This window comes from Vanacampus margaritifer, chromosome 18 (assembly GCF_051991255.1).
Source record: "Vanacampus margaritifer isolate UIUO_Vmar chromosome 18, RoL_Vmar_1.0, whole genome shotgun sequence".
NCBI classification, from domain to species: domain Eukaryota; kingdom Metazoa; phylum Chordata; class Actinopteri; order Syngnathiformes; family Syngnathidae; genus Vanacampus; species Vanacampus margaritifer.
In genome coordinates, this window is record NC_135449.1 from 13533708 (window position 1) to 13558161 (window position 24454).

A 24454-nucleotide genomic window follows, 5' to 3' on the forward strand; every position below is an offset into this window, starting at 1 on the left:
TAGAAAGGTATCAGGAAGCCGGCATTTTCACACACGAGTGGATTTATTCCTAACACTCAAATCTAATACATAACAGCTGGGGTCCCGGGTCCCTATCAACACAATTCTATACGTCTCTGTCTCAAGCAGCCGACGTAGTCTCATCCGAGTTGCCCCAGTGAATAGTTATACTACACAATATTTAAATGACACAGAAACAAAGGCATCCTGGCATTATTCTATTGGCTATGTGTTTTCTGCAGTTTAACTTTAGCTTGCTTTTCATTGGCCGATCTTCATCCGCAGCGTCACTGGGTGGCTTCTCCTGTTTTGTACTTTTCCGCCCCGGTGTAAAACAAATGTGGTTTACAACCTACTCTGATCTTATCGCGGCTCTGCATCTCCCCCTGCAATTAGCATCCTTTGTTCTGCAACATTCCATTCCTAAAACCCCCACGTCCATCACACACATCCTGTATTTTACCCCCACTCACACAAACTCTGATATTCCTTTAACACGGCCAATATAAAGAATTAAAATGTTAATAATGTATAACAATGGTTGATATATGAAATAAAGTATTAAAAATGTTAATAATGTCTAACACCTCCAAACTTGTTGAAGCTGCGGTCTTACCTGACTCGGCAGAAGCTACGTACTGTGAACAGAAGAACTGAAGTGTCCTTGATTGCATTTTAAGGAATTTCTACATTGGAAGTTAACAATAAAAAGTCATAATTTTACATATTTTTTTATCTAACACTTTTTTGCACATTATGATACAGGATATTATAACAAGGATAATCACATACAATAATGGAATGTCACAAAAAGCCGCACTAAACATTTGTTTGCTGCATCACTGTCAGTATTATTTCACAATTGGAATATTTTTTGCTGGATATGCATTCTCATCAAAAAGAGCTCACCCAACTCATAATGAAATAAGGTCACAGTGGACCATGTTGTGATCTTAAGAGGTGAGAAGGGGGAGTTCAGCTGATTTATTTTCCCTGGCAAAATCCTTGTCCTCCTGAATAATGTAAGACAGAAGGACCTTTTGTGGTAGTGGTATCGTTACAGGGTAAAAAAACAAAAATAAATAAAACTTGAGTATGCTGTTGGACACAAGTATTACTGTTTATGAACCTACAAGTACTGGTTGGTACGCAAGTTCTTCGTTACTAACACCTGTTGTATGCAAACTTTCATGCCCTCAGATGCGTTTGAGTGTACTGGGATCTTTGAGGACTGTGTTGTCTTAGTTTGAACCTTGTCAGGTTCATGACCTTGTAAGCAAGCTGGGCCCCTGCAAACAACAGCTAACAGGATCTCTCGAGACTTGTGATCTGGTCAATGAAGGATTGAGTGTCAAAGGACAGAAAAACATTTTTTGAATTTATGCTTCAATGTTTTTCTGACTATGTATATAATAAAAGCTTCTCACTATTTTTTTCATGGAACTGTGATTTTTCTGGAAATAAGTGATGTGATGTTTTAATCAAAACATGGTAAAAAGGGTTTGACGTGGCACATTGATCATATTGATAGTGATTAATATTTGTTTTTTTACACATTGAGGTTTGGCTGTGTGGGAGCACCTGCAGGAAGTTAAGATTAATAAAAATTAATAAAAATTTAAAGCTGTATTTCAATGTTGGTGTTTTCATTTTGAAAGGAAAATTTACCAAAAGAGACGCGGAGTTTTGCAATGTAGTAAAGCGAGTTTGGTGGGTTTGTCTGCTGTTTAAGGTCAGCTGTTTGGTTTGTTTTTTCATTGTTTGCTGCACATCGAGCACCAAGCAGGACGGGTAAGCGGCTATTTCTTTTCAACACTCTTTCATTGTCTTATTTTTTAAACTTTTTTTTTCTTCTCTGAGCAAGTTTGCATTCAGGACTCAGTTTTTCCTTCCTTTTCTTTCACGCCGACTATAGATGGAACTGATGTGCTTTGTTTTTTGTTTTTATTACGGACTTGGTTTTACTTTGATGTTGGATAAATATTCTTTTTTTATGTGCAAGTGGTAATAAATCTTTTTTGTGTGATTGTAGATAACAGGGTGTGGCTGCAGTCAAGTCAGAAAACACAAGCAGGAAGTGCACTTGGGGACTTTTTCCAAATATTTCCTTCTTGAGGGTGAACGTTGGAAGCTTGTCGACAGAGTCGGTATCTTCGCAAGGAACGTTGGCCAGCCGAGCTGAGGACCATCTCCGATGTCCAACCTGTTTGGAGATCTTTAAAGATCCTGTCATCCTGCCGTGTAGTCACATCTTCTGTCGTGCGTGTATAGAGCAGTGGTGGGAGCAGAAAGGAGATCGAACGTGTCCAGTCTGTAGGACGGAGTTTAGCGCAATTGATGTACGTCTGAACTTGGCCCTGAAGAACATATGTGAGGCCTTTTCACAAGCCTCAGTGGAGTCTGACGACATCTGCAGCTTTCACAAGGAGAAACTGGACTTTTTCTGTTTGGACCACCAGGAGCTTCTGTGCCTCATCTGCAAAGACGCAAAAATCCACGCTGGCCACAAGTTCTGTTCCCTCATTGAAGTTCACGAAGATCACAAAGACAAAATCCAGGACGGCCTGCAGGACACAAAGAAAAGACTGAAAAATTACATTAAGAAAAGAGACAACTGCAATGAACAAGCGACGTACATCAAGGTCCAGAGGGAGCAGGTGGAAAACAAGATTAAGATGGATTTCGAGGAACTTCGTCGCTTCTTACAGGCTGAGGAGGAGGCCAGGTTGTCTGCTGTGAGGGAGGAAGAGGAGGAGAAGAGGAGGATGATGAAGGAGAAGATTGTGGCTCTCGACAGAGACATGTGGCCGCGCTGTCAGACGCGATCAGAAGCACAGAAGAGCAGCTGACCTCTGACGCCGTTTCTTTCATGAAGAACTTCCAGACTACGATGACCAAAATCCAGAAGCTACCTGACAAGCCCAAACTGCTCTCAGGAGCTCTGCTGGACGAAGTCAAGCATGTGGGCAACCTCAAGTTCAGCGTGTGGGAACGAATAAAGGAGATGGTCTCCTACAGTCCCGTCATACTGGACCCAAACACGGCCGGTCTGGATATCAGTCTGTCTGAAGATCTGACCAGTGTGAGTTGTCAAAAAGAACATCAGCGTCCAAACAATCCAGAGAGGTCCAAGTTGAAATATGTGCTCGGTTCTGCTTTGGTCTCACAAACGCACATGTGGGAGGTTGAGGTGGGAGACAACAGACACTGGGAACTGGGTGTGGCATGGGGTGATTCTTGTTTCCCACATAGGATGGGAACATGTGGCATTGCATTTTGTGATGATAAATACAGTAAGTTTGGGGAGTTATTTGGATCCTGGAATCCGCCAGTGAAGCTGCAGAAGATCCGAGTTCACGTGGACATGAACAAAAGATCAGTTTCATTCTCTGAATCACGTACAAACACTGAATTGTGCAAAGCAGAACCTTCCTCTTTGCCACATTTGTCTGAAAACATGAAAATGTTTCCTTACTTTTACACAACTGATACAATTCCTCTGCAAATAATTCCACTTGCATGTCGTGTTATGACTCAAAGTCAGTGATGATATTGGAGATGTTTAGCTCCCATAATTGTCGTCAGTCATTTTGTATGAGATTTTTTTTCCCCACTCACATATTTTACATTGATTGACCTATTCAATAAATTATTTAAAAATATATATATGTATTTTTTAAGTTAAGGCCATTGGTTAAGAATGTGTAAGTAATGACTCAATCTGAATGAAATTTCATGTTGTGTTTTCCAAAATGGAATAAAGTGCTTTGACTGTTTATTCAATTATTTCAGTATTTATTTATTTTAATATTGATGTATTTTTTATCTCAATATTTAGAAAAATATTAATAATTCATTATTGTTTTAATGTTTCATTGATTATTTATTTACATATTTATGTGATTATTTCAATATATATTTTGTATTTAAATATGTATTCAATCCATCAATATTACTGCTTAATACTTAAATATAAATCAATGAATTTTTTAAATATATATTCCATTATTTCCTTTTTTAGTTCACTATTTCCCTTATTTCAATATGTATTCAGTTATATTACTTTGTAAAATATGTTTTTGATATCCCCCATTAATTTGAATATTAATTCAATTATTTCAAGCTGCTTGTTCATTTCAATATTTATCAGAATATTTATTTCATACGCTACACTATTTCATTTATAATTCCTAATTTATATATATCAGGGGTGTAAATCTCTCCAAATAACACGTATCAAGATACGTATCGAATGTTGTCGATCTCCCAAAATTAGAATGATGTGAAAAAATGGATGGATGATATTTTCAAAACGATATGTCAATCTTCACTAGATGGTTGTATTCCCTTTGTCTTAATCAGCTGCCTTGATGCGCCGTAGCATTGCCTGGGGGTCCTGGAAACACAGGCTATCTTGGTGCTTGCTATCAGCTCTTTGGTTTGGGGTCTGGTGGCCCTCGTTTTCCACTTGATAGTACTTTATTGTGGCCCTCATTTCCCTCTTGTAATACAGTACTATCATGTGCAAAATAACAGTAAACAAAAACACCAGCACATAGTAACCCCAAGCTGCATCTCCTAATAATATTTTCCCTCATTCCCTTACATTATTCTTATTTCAGAGCTGGAGCAGACAGTGGAAAATGAGAGGGCATGTCTGCTGCAAGACGGTCTACTACGGGGCCTACTGGATGACCAAGCTCTCAGACACTGTGTGGACACTGCTATGGAAAACAGCACCCCTGGCCAGATCAAAGTCTTGGAAGTAAGAAACTGAATAAATAGGGGGGGGGGGGGGTAATTGTCACTACAATATATAGTTCATGAATAATTGCAATTGTTTTTTTATCCTTTTGCCAGGCACTATCCAGTGATGCTCAGCTCTTCTCCCGAGTAATAGAACTCCTCAATATCTAGCCCATGATGCGTGCGGACTTCCGCTGGGATATTTTCATTTCTACTATTTCACCTTTTGTAAGAATGTCAAACAATGTCCCGCTTTCTCTGAATGTTTCTTTGTTGCGCTTGGAACAGGCAACACTTGCAGGGCCTTCAGATTCTCCAGTGTGGTTGACTGCTTCTCAAGCCCACTGCGGCGTTGTGGGAATGGTCAACTGTCTGCTGCAGGAACCAGGTGGTCTCCGAATACGGTATGGCACAGCGCAGCCTTGCTTCAATATAAACAAGCCATCATTCGTCATTTCACTCATAGCTCGGCATGATGGTCAAAGTGCTGGAGTCTCCCTTTGAAATTCAGTGACCTTTGAATATGTTATTCATTTGTTAGTCAAAAATGTTTGTAGATGCATTCAGCTTGTAAAAGCACTCACATCGCTATGTATTTACATGATAGAGGGTGTATTTTTAATGCATATGTTGTGTAAAACACTTGTTATTTAGTGCAGAATTAAGGAGTTGGTCGTTGGACATCACCAACTGACTTCTTGTCGGTCACTTCATTAAATATTTTGCCAAGTAAGGCTTTACCTTAGCTAGCTGCCTAAGATGGATTCAACAATAGTACCAATTTGCCGTCCGTTTAAAATCATTGTCCAGTTTAAGACCCAAGTTTGAGACTGTTGACTTTCGTCATGTCATGAGTTGGTATCACTATGCCAATGAGCCCTTAGGGCGCGCTGATAAGGGTCATGACTTCACGCTGCCTAGATAACACATTTTGCCCCGGGTTTTAGGGAAATTATTATGGTTCAATAATACCAAGGGTGAACCTTTTAGACATAATTCCAAAAGGTATTTTGGGGGATATACAACACTGTTCACCACCAAAAGAACAAAATACATATAGTGAAGCATCAATCTCTCTCTTTCTCACTTACGCTCTCTTTCTCTCTCACACATACAGTTAGAACTGGGGCCTTACAAAAGGTGCAGGGAATTGAATTAAATTAAAAATGTAATTAAATAAAAAAATCAATAAATAAAATGATTAAGCTTGATGTTATTTTTATCATCACAAAAACCTGGCTCTGGAAAAGGGGTGTGTAGACTTTTATAGCTACTGCATTTACTCTGTCAATCCAGATTGTGCACTGTAACTTATTTTTTACATGTTTGTGCCATGTTTCCCAGGTGTGCGTTTGTGTCAAATCTAAACGGTCCATCAGAAGCAGAGGCGTTCCAGTTTGATGAATTATCCATGCAATCGCTGCTCAAGGGGGACCTCGTCATGAACGTATTCAGAGATGGCTGCTGGGGCGTCTTCAGACACCAACTAATAACTCTTGGTACAAGATGTGCACGCACTAATTCAGATTAGTTCCTGATTGTTTAGTTGGAAGTTAAGCTTCTTATCAATGCTTGTGTGATTTAAAGTTAAACACTGTTTTGTAATGTGTGTGTGTGTGTGTGTGTGTGGAGCAGTTGATGAACATTTGGAAGGGACATATAACATGGCTAATGTCAATTATTTTGTGTTTTTGAAGATCGAAATGAAGAGTTGACAGAGCACGCCTATGTCAACGTGTTGACTCGGGGAGACCTTTCGTCACTGAGCTGGATTGCCTCGCCACTCCGCCATTTTGTACCCTGCAACCCCAATGTGCAGCTGTGTCGCGTCTATTACAGCTCACTCAACTTCAGAGATATAATGCTCGCCACGGGCAAACTGCCACCAGATGCTATTCCAGGTACATCCTCTATGGAAAACTGAATTGTTAATCTTGCTCTTGTTTCTAATAAAAATGTTCTGGAAATTCTGTTATTCCTATTGACCAAAAAATATATACTGTTTGCACTGTGCAGGGGACTTGGCACTGCAGCAGTGCATGCTGGGCATGGAGTTTTCTGGGTTTGATGCAGATAGTCGACGTGTGATGGGACTTCTGCCTGCTAAAGGCTTGGCGACAACCGTTGATGCTGATAAAAGATTCCTTTGGGGTGTCCCTTCGAGCTGGTTAGTATCACATTTGATAGGTGAAAAAAGACAGCTGACAGTGAAGTTATTTAAATTTTTTGACATTTTTATTTTTTTTATTTTAGGGGTGTCAAAATTAGTGCGTTAATTCAAAGTTCCTTTAATGCCACTCATTTTTTTAAATGCGAGATTAGTAAACGCCCCTTACCTGGGAAGTCTGTACTGGGGGAATTCCAGTCGCAGCAGACACGTCCGTGTCAAAATTTAGCAGTAATACATTTAATAATAATGCATATATTTGTGGAGACTGGGGTCAAGTATTTTTGCAATTTTAAAAATGTGCGGAATTTCACAAGTTACTTCATGTCATGAAGAAAATGACCTCAACATAAATCAATATCACACCGTCCTTCTTTTTAATTTAACTCAGTTTTATGAATTATTATGAAATGACTATCAATGACTAAAAGATGGAGCCATATTTGTATTAGTTTAACATTTTTCCACTTTTATGTTAACAAAAGTATGTTAACAAGAGGAGGAAAACTTGAAAATGTATTGTATATTTAATAGAGCTGTCAAACGATTACATTTTTAACCAGATTAATCACATCTTAGAATTCTGATTAATCGCCTAATAAAAAAGGCTTTTTTATCAACATTTCTTCCCCGCCAAATTTGAAGAGCACCGGTTATTTGGTAATTCTTCTGACATTTAATATTATGAGGACGTCTTCAACATTTTTTGATCCACTGCACACGCTCATCCTCCTCTTTTCCGAATCAGTTACTTACTTGCAAAAATTAAAATGGGAAAAAAATGACCCCGATAGTTTGACATGAACAAATATTCTAAAGTTAAATTCCCTAGTCAAATAATTACAAAATTTGGGGGGGAATTGACATTCTGTCGATACACACCAAACAAAGCTTTTTCTTGACTTTAATGTCTGTAGGATCAGCGGAGAAGCGTGCTTACCTGCAGGAGAGGTTCCCCCAGCTCTCTGCAACCTCTTTTGCTAATTCCAGAGACGCGTCTTTTGAACAGCACGTCCTTCTCCACACTCAGGGCAAAGGTTTGTGCAATCCATCTTTGATGATAAATAGTCTGGGTTAGTGAAGCAGCAGGAAAGCAACTGTATTTTTTTTTGGTGTTTGTTCAAATGTTTGTCCATATAATGTATGTGGTCCACTTATAACACTGTGTAATGTGTTTCAGGTGTGAATGTGGTGCTAAACTCTCTGGCTGAGGAGAAGCTACAAGCTAGTATTCGATGTCTTGCACGACACGGATGATTCCCAGAGATAGACAAATACGACCTGTCCAACAACTCTCCTCTTGGTCAGTAAGAAGTCAGATAGTAACTGAGGCTAAACGTAAAAAAAAGAAGGAAAAAAAAGCACACACACACGACGTCGGGTTTTGGTTCGTGAAGTGAGTCAAATGTTCGTCTCTCCAGGCATGGCTCTGTTCTTGAAGAATGTGGCATTCCACGGCATCTTGCTGGATGCTCCCCTTGAAGAAGGCAATCGTGAGTGGGAGGAAGTGTCGCAGCTGCTTCAGGAGGGCATCGCATGAGGTGTCGTCCAGCCTCTAAAGACCACCGTGTTTGAGAGGAACCAAGTCGAGGAGGCATTTAGATACATGGCCCAGGGAAAACATATTGGCAAGGTCCTTCTGAAAGTCAGTCACACTTGACCATCAAACGAAGTCTTTAACAATTCACCAAAAATCAACCATTGAAATAGGTTTTAGAATACATCTGGAATTCATTGAAAAAGCATAGGGGTTAATCCAGATGCATCTACTGACTGTTTTGCCTACACAGGTGTGTCATGGGGAGACGGATACATCAGCCCATACTGCTTCCCCTTTAACGATCCCAGCCCTCCCACTCTTACATCATCAGCGGGGGGCTTGGGGGCTCGGCCTCGAGCTCGCACAGTGGTTGACTGAAAAAGGAGCCCGCAAACTGGTGCTAACTTCCAGATGCGGGATCAGGAACCGTAAGACATAATGAGAACAGACTGCAGTGTGCAATAGCAGTCACCATGATGTACTGTGTTGAGGTTTTGTTTTTTTGTATTTCGTCCGTTTTTTAGGTTACCAGGCAAAGCGTGTGAGTGAAAGTCAGAATGTGGAGGTGTTGGTGTCAACAAGTGACGTGAGCACGCTTGAGGGAGTGGAAAAGCTCATTGCTGAGGCCTGCAGGCTGGGTCCAGTCGGTGGGGTCTTCCACCTTGCCATGGTAACATACTCTTCAGTCCTGATGGAAAATAGTACGGATGTTCGTTACCACTTCTTTTCTTTTTTTAAGACCAATTCCAGCACGAGCACTCAACTCTTGAGCATTCAGTGATACCGGTAACAAGTACCACTATTATTTTTGATAGATAAAATAAAGCACTATTATATAAATTTTCCTTAAAATTGCATGAAATAAAAGGCAATTTTCTATTCTCATGCAATATTAAGGAAAAATGCTTCCACAATTGACTACAGGTTTTTCTTAGAATTAGCTGTCTTTTTTGGTGGGTCAAAATCACGAGTGGTGTCGGTGACTACTTGAGTTGAGTACTCATTCTGGTATCAGTCGGAAAGAAAGTGGTATTCAACATCCCTTGCATTTTTACAGTCCTTATTAAGTTTCTCCTGTCTGCAGGTTTTGCAAGATGGCATGTTGGAGAATCTGACTCCTCAGGAGTTCCTTGACGTCAACAAACCAAAATACGATGGCACCTTGAACCTAGACAAGTAAGACATCCCTTCCTCTTGAGCAGTAAAGAAAATGAAAGGAGCCGATTCAAATGAATGTTACTGAGACGTTTCCACCGCCTCTCCAGAATCACAAGAAAATCCTGCCCACAACTGGCTTACTTTGTCGCATTCTCATCGGTCAGCTGCGGCCGGGGCAATGCTGGCCAAAGTAATTACGGTTACGCCAACTCGGCCATGGAGCGCGTGTGTGAGAAGCGGCGTCACGATGACTTTCCTGGACTGGCAGTCCAATGGGGGGCCATTGGCGATGTGGGTGTGGTGCAGGAGACGATGGGCGGCAATGACGTCGTGATCGGTGGCACCCTGCCGCAGAGGATCGCCTCCTGCCTGGATGTGCTCGACCACTTCCTGTGCCAGCGCAGCCCTGTGATGTCGAGCTTTGTGCTGGCGGAGCGGGCCGTTGCGAAGAGCGAGGCGGGAAGCCAGAAGAATTTGGTGGACGCTGTAGCTCACATTCTGGGTAATGCTCTGAGACACAATTTGATTTTGGATATTAATGTATGGAATGGAAATGGATCATTTTGGTTTGATAAATGTGTTGACCACACCCACCGATCTCCTTAGGGGTGCGAGATGTCAGTACCCTGAACGCTGATGCTTCATTGGCCGACTTGGGCCTGGACTCGTTGATGGGTGTGGAAGTTCGCCAGACTCTTGAGCGTGACTACGACATCGTTATGGCCATGAGGGAGATCCGGCAGCTTACCATCAACAAGCTCCGTGAACTGTCCAATAAAAAGCCAGAAAGTTCAAATGGTAACATAACATATCTGAATTGACATCATAATGTTCTTTGTTGCTTGCAAATTCAAAAGTTGTATTTTTTTATGGGTGCCAGATGATCCAAAAATTATTATTACTTTTTTTTAGAGAGAGAGAGAGAGAGAGAGAGAGAGCTCAGTGTTGTTCATTCTGTAATTTTACCGATTCGACATGTCATCATCATTGCTCTCTCTCTTTTTATTCTCTTTTTTTGTATGTGCGTGAGTTGATTAGAATTTTAAGTATAATTACTTGCATGACTTTAATAGTTAACTCATGATTAATGGCAAATTTTATATCTGTTCTAAATGTACAATAAAATATATATTTTTTTCTAATTTTCATACTCTTGTTAACATAAAATTGGGAAAAATTTTAAACTAATAGAAATGTGGCTGCATTATTTAGTCATTGATACAGTAATTTCATAATTCATAAAATTTAGTTAAAATTAAAAACAAGTGTGATTGATTTGTGTTGAGGTCATATTTCTGCCACTAGATGGCACAATTGCATTTGTAAGACATTGGTGACAGCTCAGTGCATTTTTCTGTTCATATTAAGAGCTATCTAATCTTTAACATGAAGTAATTTGTGAAATTATGCACATTTTTAAAATTGTACAATACAACTTGACCCCAGTCTCCACAAATATATGCATTATTATTAAATGTATTAGTGCTAAATTTTGATGTCCACGTGTCTGCTGTGTTGAGACTGGAATTCGCCTGGTACAGGCTTTCCAAGTAAGGGGCGGACATTAATCACCCGTTAAAAAATAATTTTGTGGCATTAAAGGAACTTTAAATTAACTCACTTTTTATTTTATTCACTGTTTTAAACATTTCCATGCTCCAGCGAAAAAGGACGCCATTCGAACCTTGTCGGAGTCTAATCTGACAGAGCTATTAGTCAACCCAGATGGTCCCACCGTGGCATCCCTCAATGATGTGCAGAGCCAAGAAAGGCCGCTGTTCTTTGTCCACCCAATAAAGGGCTCTATTGGTGCCTTCAAGACACTTGTCTCCAAGCTTAGCGTGCCTTGCTATGGCTTGCAGTGCACCAAAGGTACTGTCAGTGATACATGAGGATATCTTTCACCTTCTCTTCTAAGACAAATTCACCATATTTTTGTATGATGAGACTGACATGAAAAATGTATTCATCACTTCCTTCCCCAGCTGCTCCGCTGGACAGCAGAGTTTGACAAAATTATAAGAAGAGAGTGGGCAGACTTTTTGGAAATAAAGGACTCTCCAGACTTATCTCCATCTCTTATCTGGAAAGCTGGGAAAGCGGTAATTAGAGGTAAAATTATATCATATTCATCTTATAAAAAGAAACAGGATCAAAAATTAGAAAAAGGCCTGGAAGATAAAATTAAACAATTGACGGATTAATCCGTACTAATCCCAAATAACCAAATATGGACTGATTTGCAAAATACAAAAATACAATTAGACAATATGTTATCCAAAAAGACAGAGTTTTTAATACAACAATTGAGATACGACAACTTTCAATATAATAACAAATCAGGTACATTTCTTGCAAACCAACTTCAACGCAATCGGGAAAAATCTCTTATAACGGCTATCAAAGGGACAACTGGTGAATGCACACAATCACCAGAAGAAATTAATCACATTTTTTATAACTATTATCACAACCTAAACTCATAAACTAACAAGCCTAACCCTGAGCATATTGAGGCATTCCTCAGTAGCTTAAATATACATCAGTTATCTACTTAATATAAAGATATGTTAGATGTGGCACTCATATAAATGAGCTGTACAGTGCTCTAGATAGTATGCCTAATGGCAGAGCACCTGGCCCGGATGGTTGTCCGGCTATATTTTTTAAGCACTTTTGGTTAATGCTTGCTCCATTATTCCTAAGAGTAGTAACGGAAATTAAAACTAATGGTTACGTACCTCCACACATGAACACAGCAGCAATTAAACTTTTATTAAAGCCAGAAAAAGACCCCACCCATCCATCAAGTTACCGTCTGATTTCAAATTATCGCTAAGGCCTTCGAATCTAGACTACAAACAATAATCTGGACAATCATTCAAAGAGACCAAACAGGCTTTATTAAAGGTCGTCACTCTACTAATAATATTAGGAGGCTCTTTAACCTTATTAGCATGTCACAGCGGCATGATAAAATGGCAGTTATTATATCGTTGGGTCCACTGGGAGGCGGACGTGCTAACCAGTCATCCACCGTGCTGCCTACCTAAATTAACTGATCTAATTAATTTAAACTTCCTTCCACTTCTGGATAGCATTTACAGTGACTTGGAGCGCTGGAATAATCTTCCCATTTCTCTAATAGGATGAATAGCCACCATTAAAATCAAAGTTTTACCCAAAATGAAAATCTCAATGATTCCATTCAAACATCTAACTGGTTCCGGGCGTTGCACTCTGCCGTTACAAAATTCTACTGGAATAAAAAAAAAAAAGAGCAAAGATTAGTCTATTTACTCTTCAGAAAAGTAAATGTGTTGGGATGGGGTTAGGGGGGTGGCGGCTTGGCGGGGGTGGTGGTGGTACATGTGGCTGGGTAAGGGCGTGCTGGGGGTGGGGGGTGTCTGGGGGTTTGGGAGCTGGGTTGTGGTGGATGGCGGGTGTGGGTGGGGGGCGGGGGGTCGTAACGCAGTTGTTGCCACAAGCGTGGGAGAGGCAACAGAACAACCAAAAGCATAATGTCATTCATTTGGCTGCCTCGAACCCACAACCTCACAGGTGGGAGACGACCACTATACCACTGAGCCATGCCGCCCAATTGGACTGGTATACATCGCTTAACAGGGCCTCCAGGCCCGAGGCTGGAATTGTGAGGAGCGTGTCATTGGCCTCGACAACATCGATCTCAAAAGTACACAACGGTGAGAAGTGTTTTTGGTTTGTTTTATTTTTTACCTACAGTGTTGATATTTTCTTAAAAGTGCAGAGGATTTCCATCCATCCATTTTCCAAACCGCTTATCCTCACACAACTTATATAGTCTATCCAAGTTTTTGGAGGACACAAGTTGTGTGAGGATAAGCAGTGTGTCAACGCTGTAGGTAAAAAAATAAAACAAACCAAAAACACTTCTCACCGTTGTGTACTTTTGAGTTTGAATTTGTAGCAAGCACATTCGTGTAGTTTGAAGTGCATGTGGAGAGAATGGACTAATACATCACACATGACATTCTAAAACAGAAAACATGGCATCCTCGTGTTTTGTTAAGTTGTTTAGCGCGGCATTGCTGCTGCTCACCGCTCCCTCAGGGGATGGGTCGAATGCGGAGAACGAATTTTGTCCCAATTAGGTGGGTGTGACAATCAGTGGTACTTTAATTTTATGTACAAATTTTGTACATGTTTTGTATACAGTTCATTGTAAAAACAAAAAACAAACAAACAAGATGGTGTCCTGTGCCGTTGTCGGTGAGCAGCCATGTTGGCCAAAGGAATCCTTGCTGTTTGTGGCCACCGGGGGCTAAACAACACAGCCAGCTTCCAATCAAGTGAAAACTGCGATTGCAATTTCTCTCCTGTAGGTGGCAGTGTTTTCCACAGTTTTGGCAAAAATATTGATTGATTTCGGTTCATTTGCAATTAAGTTGCCACAACTACATTCACTTTGGATGAAATCCATCATTTTAATGGACTCCTACTGCCACAATAACAAACTTCTTGAGCTGAAACTCCTTCAGCTGTTATCTCGTTTCATGTTGCACTTTGACAACCGGCAAATCGCAGTTATATGATTCAACTATAATAAATTCATAAAGTTTGTCAAATTCACTGCTCGAGCAAGCAGGAAGTGCACGTTTTGACTTTTATCAAATTAACGTGTTTTATAAGAACCTTAAAATGCTTTGAATTCAACAGAGGCATGAATCAAACGAGTCGTAGTATAGGGCTGCTTGATTATGGAAAAAATTATAATCACGATTATTTTGGCAATAACTGAAATCCTATTTAATTTATTTTTTTGTTCAAAACAAGAAAATGTTAGAAAAATAAAAAATATATATTAAGACAAATAAAATTACTTGAAACATTATAATTATGTTAGTTCTTTTTGGACCAAAAAGAATTTATACGATATGATACGATATACTTTTATTTTCCCCGTGGGGAACTTTTTCCTGGACTCCATCCAGCTGTAGTTTACAGTAAAGAAAAAAACAACAGAATAGAAACAGATAAAATTAAAATTAAATAAGAAGTGCAGCAATAAGTAGAAGACTTCCCAGAAGTCATCACAGAAGTATACATGTGTAGAGAAGTACATACATGAGGACTGCACACACCCATATACACACACACACTCCTATATATATATATATATATATATATATATATATATATATATATATATATATATATATATATATATATATATATATATATATATATATATATATATATATATATATATATATATATATATATATATACACATGAGTATGTACAGCACGGCTGCATATATTCCAATATACCACACACACAACATTGCACCATACTGTATATCTTATATCTTAATGAGTTAATGTCGGTTGTTAAGCAGTTTGATGGATGTCGGCAGGAATGAGTTCTTGTAGCGGTTCAGCCTGGTTCTGGGGGCCCTGAATCTCCTGCCGGAAGGCAGTGGCTGGAACTCATGATGCAGAATGTGAGTCGGGTCATTAACAATTTTCTGTGCCAGTCCGGCAACGGACCGCTCATAAAGCATCTGTAGGGAAGGGTGATTCCTGACCCCCATGATCTTCATGGCAGTCCGCACCAGACCGGCAATCTGTGACCTTGACTGCACAGTCAGGTTGCCGTACCAGGCCGCAATGCCGTATCTGATGATACTTTCCAATGCAGCCCGGTAGAACAACAGCATGATCCTCTGCTCCACTCCATAGACCCTAAGTCTGCGTAGGAAGTAGAGACGCTGTTGGAGTTTGGAGCAGAGACTTCCAACATGTACCCTCCAGCTGAGTGCGTTGTCAATGTGGACCCCCAGATACTTGTATGAACCCACCTGGCTGATGTGATTGCTTTTAATGACGACTGGCCTGTGGTCACCAACAGTTTTTGGATCAAATATCACCTCCTCTGTCTTCCCCACATTGAGCACAAGATGATTCTGGTCACACCACTGGACAAATTTCTCTATTTCTGAGAAATAGCCCAGTGGGCTACCGCCGGCCTGCAGCAAGCTGACGATAGTTGTGTCATCAGAGAACTTAATGAAAAAGTTCTCTGGGTGTGATGTCACACAATCATTTGTGTAGATAGGACCGGGGAGCTGACGCAGCCCTGTGGGGCGCCTGTGCTTATCAATCTGGGTTCCGAGAGGGAGCTGTTGACCTTGACTTGCTGTGTGCGCTGTGTCAGGTAGGAGTGATACCACCTTCAGATGTACGGGTTCACATTCATCTCCTTCAGTTTACCAAAAAGCAGGTGCGGCTGCATTGTGTTGAACGCTGAGCTAAAGTCAACGAACAACACACGTGCATAAGCTTTAGGGCCGTCTAGGTGTTTGCTGACCAGATGTGTGACTTGTAGGCAAACTGAAGGGAGTCTAAGTGTGCATCCACCTCCCCCCTGAGCCGAGTCACCATCAGCCTCTCGAAACACTTCATGACAATGGAAGTCAGAGCCACAGGCCTGAAGTCATTATTGAGCACAGGACATTGTTTTTTAGGAACCGGGGTGATTACTGATTTTTTCCAGAGACTGGGAATGGAGTGTGAGTCCACAGATCTCTGGAAGATGGGCTGCCATGCCGCTGTGAGCTCCTCTGCACAGGATTTTAGCAGAAAGGCAGATATCACATGTCCTGAGGCCTTTTTTGTGCAGACAGACCTAAAAGCAGATTGGACATCATGGGGATGAATCACCAGCCTTGAGTCCTGCTCATTCACTGAAATGGACCTCAGGACCTCCCCACATTCAGAGGAGAAGTCCTGGGTTTCGAATCTTAAATAAAAGTCATTCAGCTCCCTTGCCTTCTGGAGGTCATTTAGAGTGCTGAGACCTTTTTGAGCAGGAGTCAAGTTGGTGATCCTCCTCATGGTGTCCCACATTTCCTTGGAGTTGTTAGCAGCAAAGTGTTGTTCTATAGTCTCTTTGTGCTTCCTTTTTGCTTCTTTAAGCATGTGTTTGAGTTCTTTTTGAACCAGTTTGAGCTGGGCTCTGTCCTGGTTCTTAAATGCCCTTTTTTTCCCGGTTAATACAGTCTTTAACCTCCTTAGTAATGTACGGTTTGTTGTTGGGGTAAACAGTTATTTCCTTTGTTGGTATGATATTGTCCACACAGAATTGAATATAGTCAGTTACAGTCACAGCAGCAGTATCCACATCCAGCCCATGAAAGGTATTCCACTCCGTGCATAGGAAACATCCTTTAAGGGTCTCAATGCTGTCTTGAGACCAGATTTTAACAGTCTTTCTTTGTGGTTTGCTGCGTTTGAGAGCTGTTTTGTAGGTTGGGATGAGGTGAATTGTGTTGTGGTCTGAGTTGGAGAGGGGGGGCTCTACTCACATATGCGTTCTTCACGTTCCCAAAAAATTTGTCTAGGACTCTGTCTCCCCTTGTTCCACATATCCTTCCCCGAGAAAGTATAAATCCAGCGCGGGGCCCCGTCCGGCGTCCGCTGGGAGGGGCGGGAGCGGGATGCGGGGGAAAGGAAGGGCGAGGAAGGGGGGAGAACCCCCCGACCCCACAGACTCCGTGGGCTGCCGACATCACCGCGGACCCCTGACGCCCTTTGTACGTGAGCCTGATTTCCCCGCCCTGGGCGGCGCGACCCGGCCGTTGAAAATATTTTGAAGATTGGCTGACTGATATTTGAGAACCAGGCAGGGGGGGCAAATGTGGTCAGGGAGGCCGCCCCATAGCGCTCCTATGTCGGGTATGGCAGGCGAGAGCCCCCGCTGCAGAGGCTCCAGATTAATAATCTATATTATTTATGTAAGCAAAAATTTGAAGTTAGGGTGCAGTGTGTGCAGTATGGCTTGTGGGGTGCAAGCTAGTTTTGACAGGGGTGTGTGGTGAAAGATCTCATGTGGGCGTGCCTCAAAACAACTCAAAGTTAATATTCTTAGGGCTTTAGCTATAGAATATTAATATTATATATATTATATATATATATAATTAAAAATTCTAGCGAATAATCGGGTATTTGGATAGAAGTTAAAATATACCTGTATATACTTCCTTGGTTAAAGAACAATTATAAATACAGATGACAATGTATCTAATAATTAACAAGCAACTGGTTTTCATTTTTAGATACAGTAATTAACTTCTTTTTTTTTTTTTACTTGAACTGTGCTTGTCAGCAAACTATTTTCCTCGGAAACAGTGAGATTTTAGATAAATCTTTCCCCATAGATTTTGGTCAATGGAACTAAAGTGACGTCAGAGCCACAACAGCAATTTTGTCGGCTAAATAAATAGCACATTTGAGTAAGCCTGGTTTGTTAATAAGTAGGAACGGCAAATTAGTCAGGCTGTCAGCATATTGCCGTTGTTCACAAAGATGATTATCCAGACATTTGTCAGCTTGAACCTTCTGAGATGAAGACGTACTCGTACAGGACTGTACTTAAAGGATCGTTGTTTGTCACTTTTTCACTCGCGACTGCTACCTCTGGCCCACTGCAGCATCTGTGTAAGGCTCGTTCATGTGTGCGTGCATGCTCTTAAAGTGACAGCCACAGTTGACAAAGGAAGTCATGACTTCAAATGAGATTGGAAAGCTTCTCGGTGGCAGGGCCTCGGGGGTGGATGAGATCCGCCCGGAGTTCCTAAAGGCTCTGGATGTTGTGGGGCTGTCGTGGTTGACACGTCTCTGCAGCATCGCGTGGACATCGGGGACAGTGCCTCTGGATTGGCAGACCGGGGTGGTGGTTCCCCTTAATAAGAAGAGGGACCGGAGGTGTGTGTTCCAACTTTAGAGGGATCACACTCCTCAGCCTCCCAGGTAAGGTCTATTCAGGGGTGCTGGAGAGGAGGGTCCGTCGGGAGGTCGCAGGAGGAGCAGTGTGGTTTTCGTCCCGGCCGTGGAACAGTGGACCAGCTCTACACCCTCAGCAGGGTCCTCGAGGGTTCGTGGGAGTTCGCCCAACCAGTCCACATGTGCTTTGTGGACTTGGAGAAGGCGTTTGAACGTGTCCCTCGGGGAGTCCTGTGGGGGGTGCTTCGGGAGTATGGGGTACCGAGCCCCCTGATACGGGCTATTCGGTCCCTGTACGACCGATGTCGCATTGGTCCGCATTGCCGGCAGTAAGTCGAATTTGTTTCCTGTGAGGGTTGGACTCCGCCAAGGTTGCCCTTTGTCACCGATTCTGTTCATAACTTTTATGGACAGAATTTCTAGGCGTAGCCGAGGCGTTGAGGGGGTCCGATTTGGTGGCCTCAGCATTGCATCTCTGCTTTTTGCAGATGATGTGGTGCTGTTGGCTTCTTCAAGCCGTGATCTCCAGCTCTCACTGGAGTGGTTCGCAGCCGAGTGTGAAGCGGTTGGGATGAGGATCAGCACCTCCAAATCCGAGACCATGGTCCTCAGTCGGAAAAGGGTGGCGTGCCCTCTCCGGGTCGGGGATGAGATCCTGCCCCAAGTGGAGGAGTTCAAGTATCTTGGGGTCTGGTGACCGAAAGAACAAGATCCCGGATACAAGCGGCCGAAATGAGTTTCCTCCGCAGGGTAGCCTCCCTCCCTTAGAGATAGGGTGAGAAGCTTGGTCATCCGGGAGGGACTCAGTGTCGAGCCGCTACTCCTCCACGTTGAGAGGAACCAGTTGAGGTGGCTCGGGCATCTGGTTCGGATGCCTCCTGGACGCCTCCCTGGGGAGGTGTTCCGGGCATGTCCTACCGGCGGGAGGCCCCGGGGACGACCCAGGACACGCTGGAGAGACTATGTCTCTCGGCTGTCCTGGGAACGCCTTGGGGTCCCGTCGGAGGAGCTGGCTGAAGTGGCTGGGGAGAGGGACGTCTGGGCTTCCCTGCTAAAGCTGCTGCCCCCGCGACCCGACCCGAAGAAGACGGACTGACGGACTTCAAATGAGGTAAGAAAAACTCCGCCCCTCCCCTTCCCAAAGAAACTGTGGAGTGTGCAGGGTCTGTACACTCCACAGTTTAAGGGAAGATAAAAGTTGATAGGTGCAGTCAGAGTAAAAGAGTCAGGGCTACGTACTCATCTGGGCATTGGTGGAGCATATACTGTATGATGTCGAAAAAGCTTTAACATTACCTTTTTAAACGGCACACTGCACCTTTAAGATGATGCCAAATTCACACCTGAATGTCTTCTTGACCTGACACTCCCTCGTTATCTCGTTTATTGTTGGACTTTGGCATCTGGCAAATCGCAGTTCAACAATAAGAAATACATAAAGGTTTGACCATAACAAGTCCAAGTGTCATCGATTGGAGTCAATAAAAGAACAACCCCAGGAAGTGCACTTATGGACCTTTTGGATATGAAACAATCATTCACTTGTGACTGAGGCAGACGCACCGCGGCTCTCTTAAGAGTGAACGATGGAAGCTTGTCGACAGAGTCGGTAAAAAATATTTTGAATTTATGCTTCAATGTGTATATAATAAAAGCTTCTCACTAAATTTTTAATGGAACTGTGATTTTTCTGGAAATAATTGATGTGATGTGATGTGAAAAAGGGTTTGACGTGGCACATTGATCATATTGATAGTGATTAATATTTGTTTTTTTATACTGACACATTGAGGTTTGTTTGTGTGGGAGCACCTGCAGGAAGTTAAGATTTTAACAAATGTTTTAATAGAAATGTAAATTCAATGGTGGTGTTTTAATTTTGAAAGGAAAATTTACCAAAAGAGACGCGGAGTTTTACAACGCGGTAAAGCGAGTTTGGTGCGTTTGTCTTCTGTTTAAGGTGAGCTGTTCGGGTGGTTTTTTCATTGTTTGCTGCACATTGAGCACCAAGCAGGAAGGGTAAGCGGCTATTTCCCTTCAACACCCTTTCTCCTCCTTTTATTTTTTCTTCTCTGAGCAAGTTTGCATTCAGGACTCAGTTTTTCCTCCCTTTTCTTTCACGTCGACTATAGATGGAACTGATGTGCTTTGTTTTTTGTTTTTACTCTGATGTTGGATAAATATTATTTTTTATGTGCAAGTGGTAATAAATTGTTTTTGTGTGATCCCAGATAACGGGGTGTGGCTGCAGTCAAGTCAGGACAACGAAAGCAGGAAGTGCAAATATTTCCTTCACTCGTGACTGATAGACGCACTGCGCCTCTCTTGAGAGTGAACGTTGGAAGCTTGTCGACAGAGTCGGTATCTTCGCAAGGAACGATGGCCAGCCTAGCTGAGGACCATCTCCAATGTCCAACCTGTTTGGAGATCTTTAAAGATCCTGTCATCCTGCCGTGTAGTCACAACTTCTGTCGTGCGTGTTTACAGCAGTGGAGGGAGCAGAAAGGAGATCGAACGTGTCCAATCTGTAGGACGGAGTTTAGCTCAATTGATATAATTATCAACTTGGCCCTGAAGAACATGTGTGAGGTCTTTTCACAAGCCTCAGTGGAGTCTGACGACATCTGCATCTTGCACAAGGAGAAACTGAAACTTTTCTGTGTGGACCACCAGGTGCTTGTGTGCCACATCTGCAAAGATGCAAAAATCCACGCTGGCCACAAGTTCTTTCCCTTCATTGAAGTTCACGAAGATCACAAAGACAAACTCCAGGAAGGCCTGCAGGAGGCAAAGAATAGACTGAAAGATTACATTGAGACAAGAGACTACTGCAATGAACAAGCGACGTACATCAAGGTCCAGAGGGAGCAGGTGGAAAACAAGATTAAGATTGATTTCGAGGAACTTCGTCGCTTCTTGCAGGCGGAGGAGGAGGCCAGGTTGTCTGCTGTGAGGGAGGAAGAGAAGGAGAAGAGTCGGATGATGAAGGAGAAGATTCAGGCTCTCAGCAGAGACATGGCCGCGCTTTCAGACGAGATCAGAAGCACAGAGGAGAAGCTGACCTCTGACCCCATTTCCTTCATGAAGAACTTCAAGAATGCAATGACCAAAATCCAGAAGCTACCCGACAAGCCCAAACTGCTCTCAGGAGCTCTGCTGGACGAAGTCAAGCATGTGGGCAACCTCAAGTTCAGCATGTGGGAACGAATGAAGGAGATGGTCTCCTACAGTCCCGTCATACTGGACCCAAACACGGGCAATCCAACACTCAGTCTGTCTGAAGATCTGACCAGTGTGAGTCATCAAAAAGAACATCAGCGTCCAAACAATCCAGAGAAGTCCAAGTTTAAATATGTGCTTGGTTCTGCTTTGGTCTCACAAACGCACATGTGGGATGTTGAGGTGGGAGACAACAGACACTGGAAACTGGGTGTGGCATGGCAGAATTCTTGTTTGCCACATAGCATGAAAGTATCTAGCATTGCATTTTGTGATGATAAATACAGAAAGTTTGGTGGGTCATTTGGATCGTGGAATCCGCCAGTGAAGCTGCAGAAGATCCGAGTTCACGTGGACATGAACAAAAGATCAGTTTCATTCTCTGAATCACGTACAAACACTGAATTGTGCAAAACAGCACCTTCCTATTGGCCACATTTGTCTGACAACATGAAAATGTTTCCTTACTTTTACACAACTGATACAATTCCTCTGCAAATAATTCCACTTGCATGTCGCGTAACGACTCAAAGTCAGTGATGATATTGGAGATGTTTAGCTCCCACAATTTTCGTTAGTCATTTTGTATAAGATTTTTTCCCCACTCACATATTTTACATTGATTGACCTGTTCAATAAATTCTTTAAAAAAGTACAGTATATATGTATTTTTTAAAATAAGGCCATTGGTTAAGAATGTGCAAGTAATAACTCAATCTGAATGAAATGTCATGTTGTGTTTTCCAAAATGGAATAAAGTGCCTTGACTGTTTATTCAATTTTTTCAGTATTTATTTATTTTAATATTGATGTGTTTTTTCATCTCAATATTTAGAAAAATATTAATAATTCAATATTGTTTTAATGTTTTTAATATTTCATTGAATATGTATTTACATATTTATTTGATTATTTCAATATATATTTTGTATTTAAATATTTTTTCAATCATCAATATTACTGCTTAATACTTTTTTAAACATTTATTCCATTATTTCCTTTTTTTAGTTCACTATTTCCCTTATTTCAATATGTATTCAGTTATATTACTTTGTAAAATGGGTTTTTGATATCCCCCATTAATTTGAATATTAATTCAATTATTTCAAGATGTTATTAATCTAATAGCTGCTTGTTAATTTCAATATTTATCAGAATATTTATTTCATACACTACACTATTTCATTTATAATTCCTAATTTATACATATTAGGGGTGTAAATCCCTCCAATTAACACGTATCAAGATACGTATCGAATGTTGTCGATCTCAAAAAATTTGAATGATGTGAAGAAATGGATGGATGATATTTTCAAAACGATATGTCAATCTTTACTAGATGGTTGGATTCCCTTTGTCTTAATCAGCTGCCTTGATGCGCCGTAGCATTGCCTGGGGGTCCTGGAAACACAGGCTTTCTTGGTGCTTGCTATCAGCTCTTTGTTTTGGGGTCTGGTGGCCCTCATTTTCCACTTGATAGTACTTTATTGTGGCCCTCGTTTCCCTCTTGTAATACAGTACTATCATGTGCAAAATAACAGTAAACAAAAACACCAGCATATAGTAACCCCAAGCTGCATCTCCTAATAATATTTTCCCTCATTCCCTTACATCCAAATGCAAAACCTCAATTTTAACTATACTTTAGATTAGAAGATCACATTATAACTTTAAGGTTATAAATAGAACAAAGATAAATCCGCAGAACAAAGCTCTACTGAGGAAATAAGAAAATTAAAACAGTTATGACTAAATCTGGGCAGAAGACCCTCTTCAATAGTTACCCATTTTGATCATGTAGCCATTAATTTCGTCTCATTATTATGTATTTATTTTTGCCTGAATTGCACACACACACACACACACACACACACACACACACACACACACACACACACACACACACACACACACACACACACACAGAGAGAAAGTAGGGTCTAGTAGCACCGTCTGTACTTGTAGCCTGTTATTTGGTTTAGAGGGTCCTGCTGCCTCTTCTAGCAGGGTGCCTTCCCCGCTGTGAGTCTGGGGTACCTTCATTCTTTCATCATCCCTGGGTGGTGTTCAACCAACTTTATTTGCATCAGCGTCTTCGTCGTCTTCACGAGCGTGTTGGTTGGTTTGAGGCGCACGCACAAAAGCACAGATCGACGTGAGCCGCGGTGGACAAAACTCCGTGGAATACGAATAAATTATAAAATAACTATTGGTGGAAACGGATTAGCACACTGGAACGATTCAGAAGCACTTACTTGTTAGCACTTGTGTTGTATATCTGACGTTAGTACAGAGGTGGGCAATCTCGGTCCTCAATCCTGAAGGTTTTGGAAGTTTCTCACTTCCAACAAAAGCTTATCAATCAACAGGATCGTTATCAGGTTTATGCAGTGCTTGCTGAGCTGATCAGCTGTGTTGGAGAAGGGAAACATCCAAAACCTGTAGTTCTCTCGAGGACCGGTGTTTGACACCTATACACTAAATCATATTGTGTAATGAATAAAGATTTTCAAACTTCATACTTTGAATGAAACCCATCCTAATGTGACAATTACTCCTTGTACTTTTGGAGCTGTGCGTCATATTTCCTGTCTGGCAGCATTACTGTAAATCTTCCACCGTAAAATCAACTCCCACTCCAAAAACACCCCAGATAGGACTCTAACCCACAATCCCTGATTTAGGAGGCCAGTGCCTTATCCATTAGGCCACTGGGGCAATAAAATAATGTTCTTTCTGTTCCTGAGCTGAGGGTGCTGGAATATGCCAGCTTGAAAGATCGGATTTTTCCTTGCTATTGTTGATTAATAAAATGGTTTTGTTGACGCCTCAGTAGGGTTTTTTTCTAATGAACTTTAT

The 24454-nt window shown here is 41.6% G+C and overlaps 1 protein-coding gene and 2 pseudogenes across 4 annotated transcripts; all 3 read left to right on the top strand.

Moving 5' to 3' along the window:
• The first annotated feature begins 2036 nt into the window (after positions 1–2036).
• On the top strand, positions 2037–3783 carry LOC144038667 (E3 ubiquitin-protein ligase TRIM35-like; annotated as a pseudogene).
• Positions 2951–11680, top strand: LOC144038664 (fatty acid synthase-like; annotated as a pseudogene). The gene is made up of 16 exons (XR_013289264.1): positions 2951–3082; positions 4623–4765; positions 4861–5150; positions 6091–6245; positions 6444–6647; positions 6763–6913; positions 7831–7950; positions 8094–8216; positions 8335–8558; positions 8704–8881; positions 8978–9123; positions 9538–9629; positions 9719–10113; positions 10218–10409; positions 11274–11483; positions 11597–11680. The product of XR_013289264.1 is annotated as a fatty acid synthase-like (transcript).
• Positions 11681–14964: 3284 nt separating this feature from the next.
• LOC144038665 (E3 ubiquitin-protein ligase TRIM35-like) lies at positions 14965–22367 on the top strand. Of its 3 annotated transcripts, none has more exons than XM_077551308.1 (3): positions 14965–19487; positions 20337–20395; positions 20608–22367. In XM_077551308.1, the coding sequence occupies exon 3, from the start codon at positions 20756–20758 to the stop codon at positions 22133–22135; it is 1380 nt and encodes a 459-aa protein (XP_077407434.1). In that variant the 5' UTR covers positions 14965–19487; positions 20337–20395; positions 20608–20755; the 3' UTR covers positions 22136–22367. The 3 variants fall into 3 exon arrangements, with proteins under 3 accessions (XP_077407434.1, XP_077407433.1, XP_077407436.1); XM_077551307.1 differs by lacking the exon at positions 14965–19487 and adding an exon at positions 19521–19985; XM_077551310.1 differs by lacking the exons at positions 14965–19487; positions 20337–20395 and adding an exon at positions 19521–19985.
• The last annotated feature ends 2087 nt before the right edge of the window (positions 22368–24454 follow it).

Coding starts and splice junctions, on each gene's coding strand:
- LOC144038665 (XM_077551308.1), top strand. CDS start 20,756: ATGGCCAGCCTAGCTGAGGACCATCTCCAATGTCCAACCTGTTTGGAG.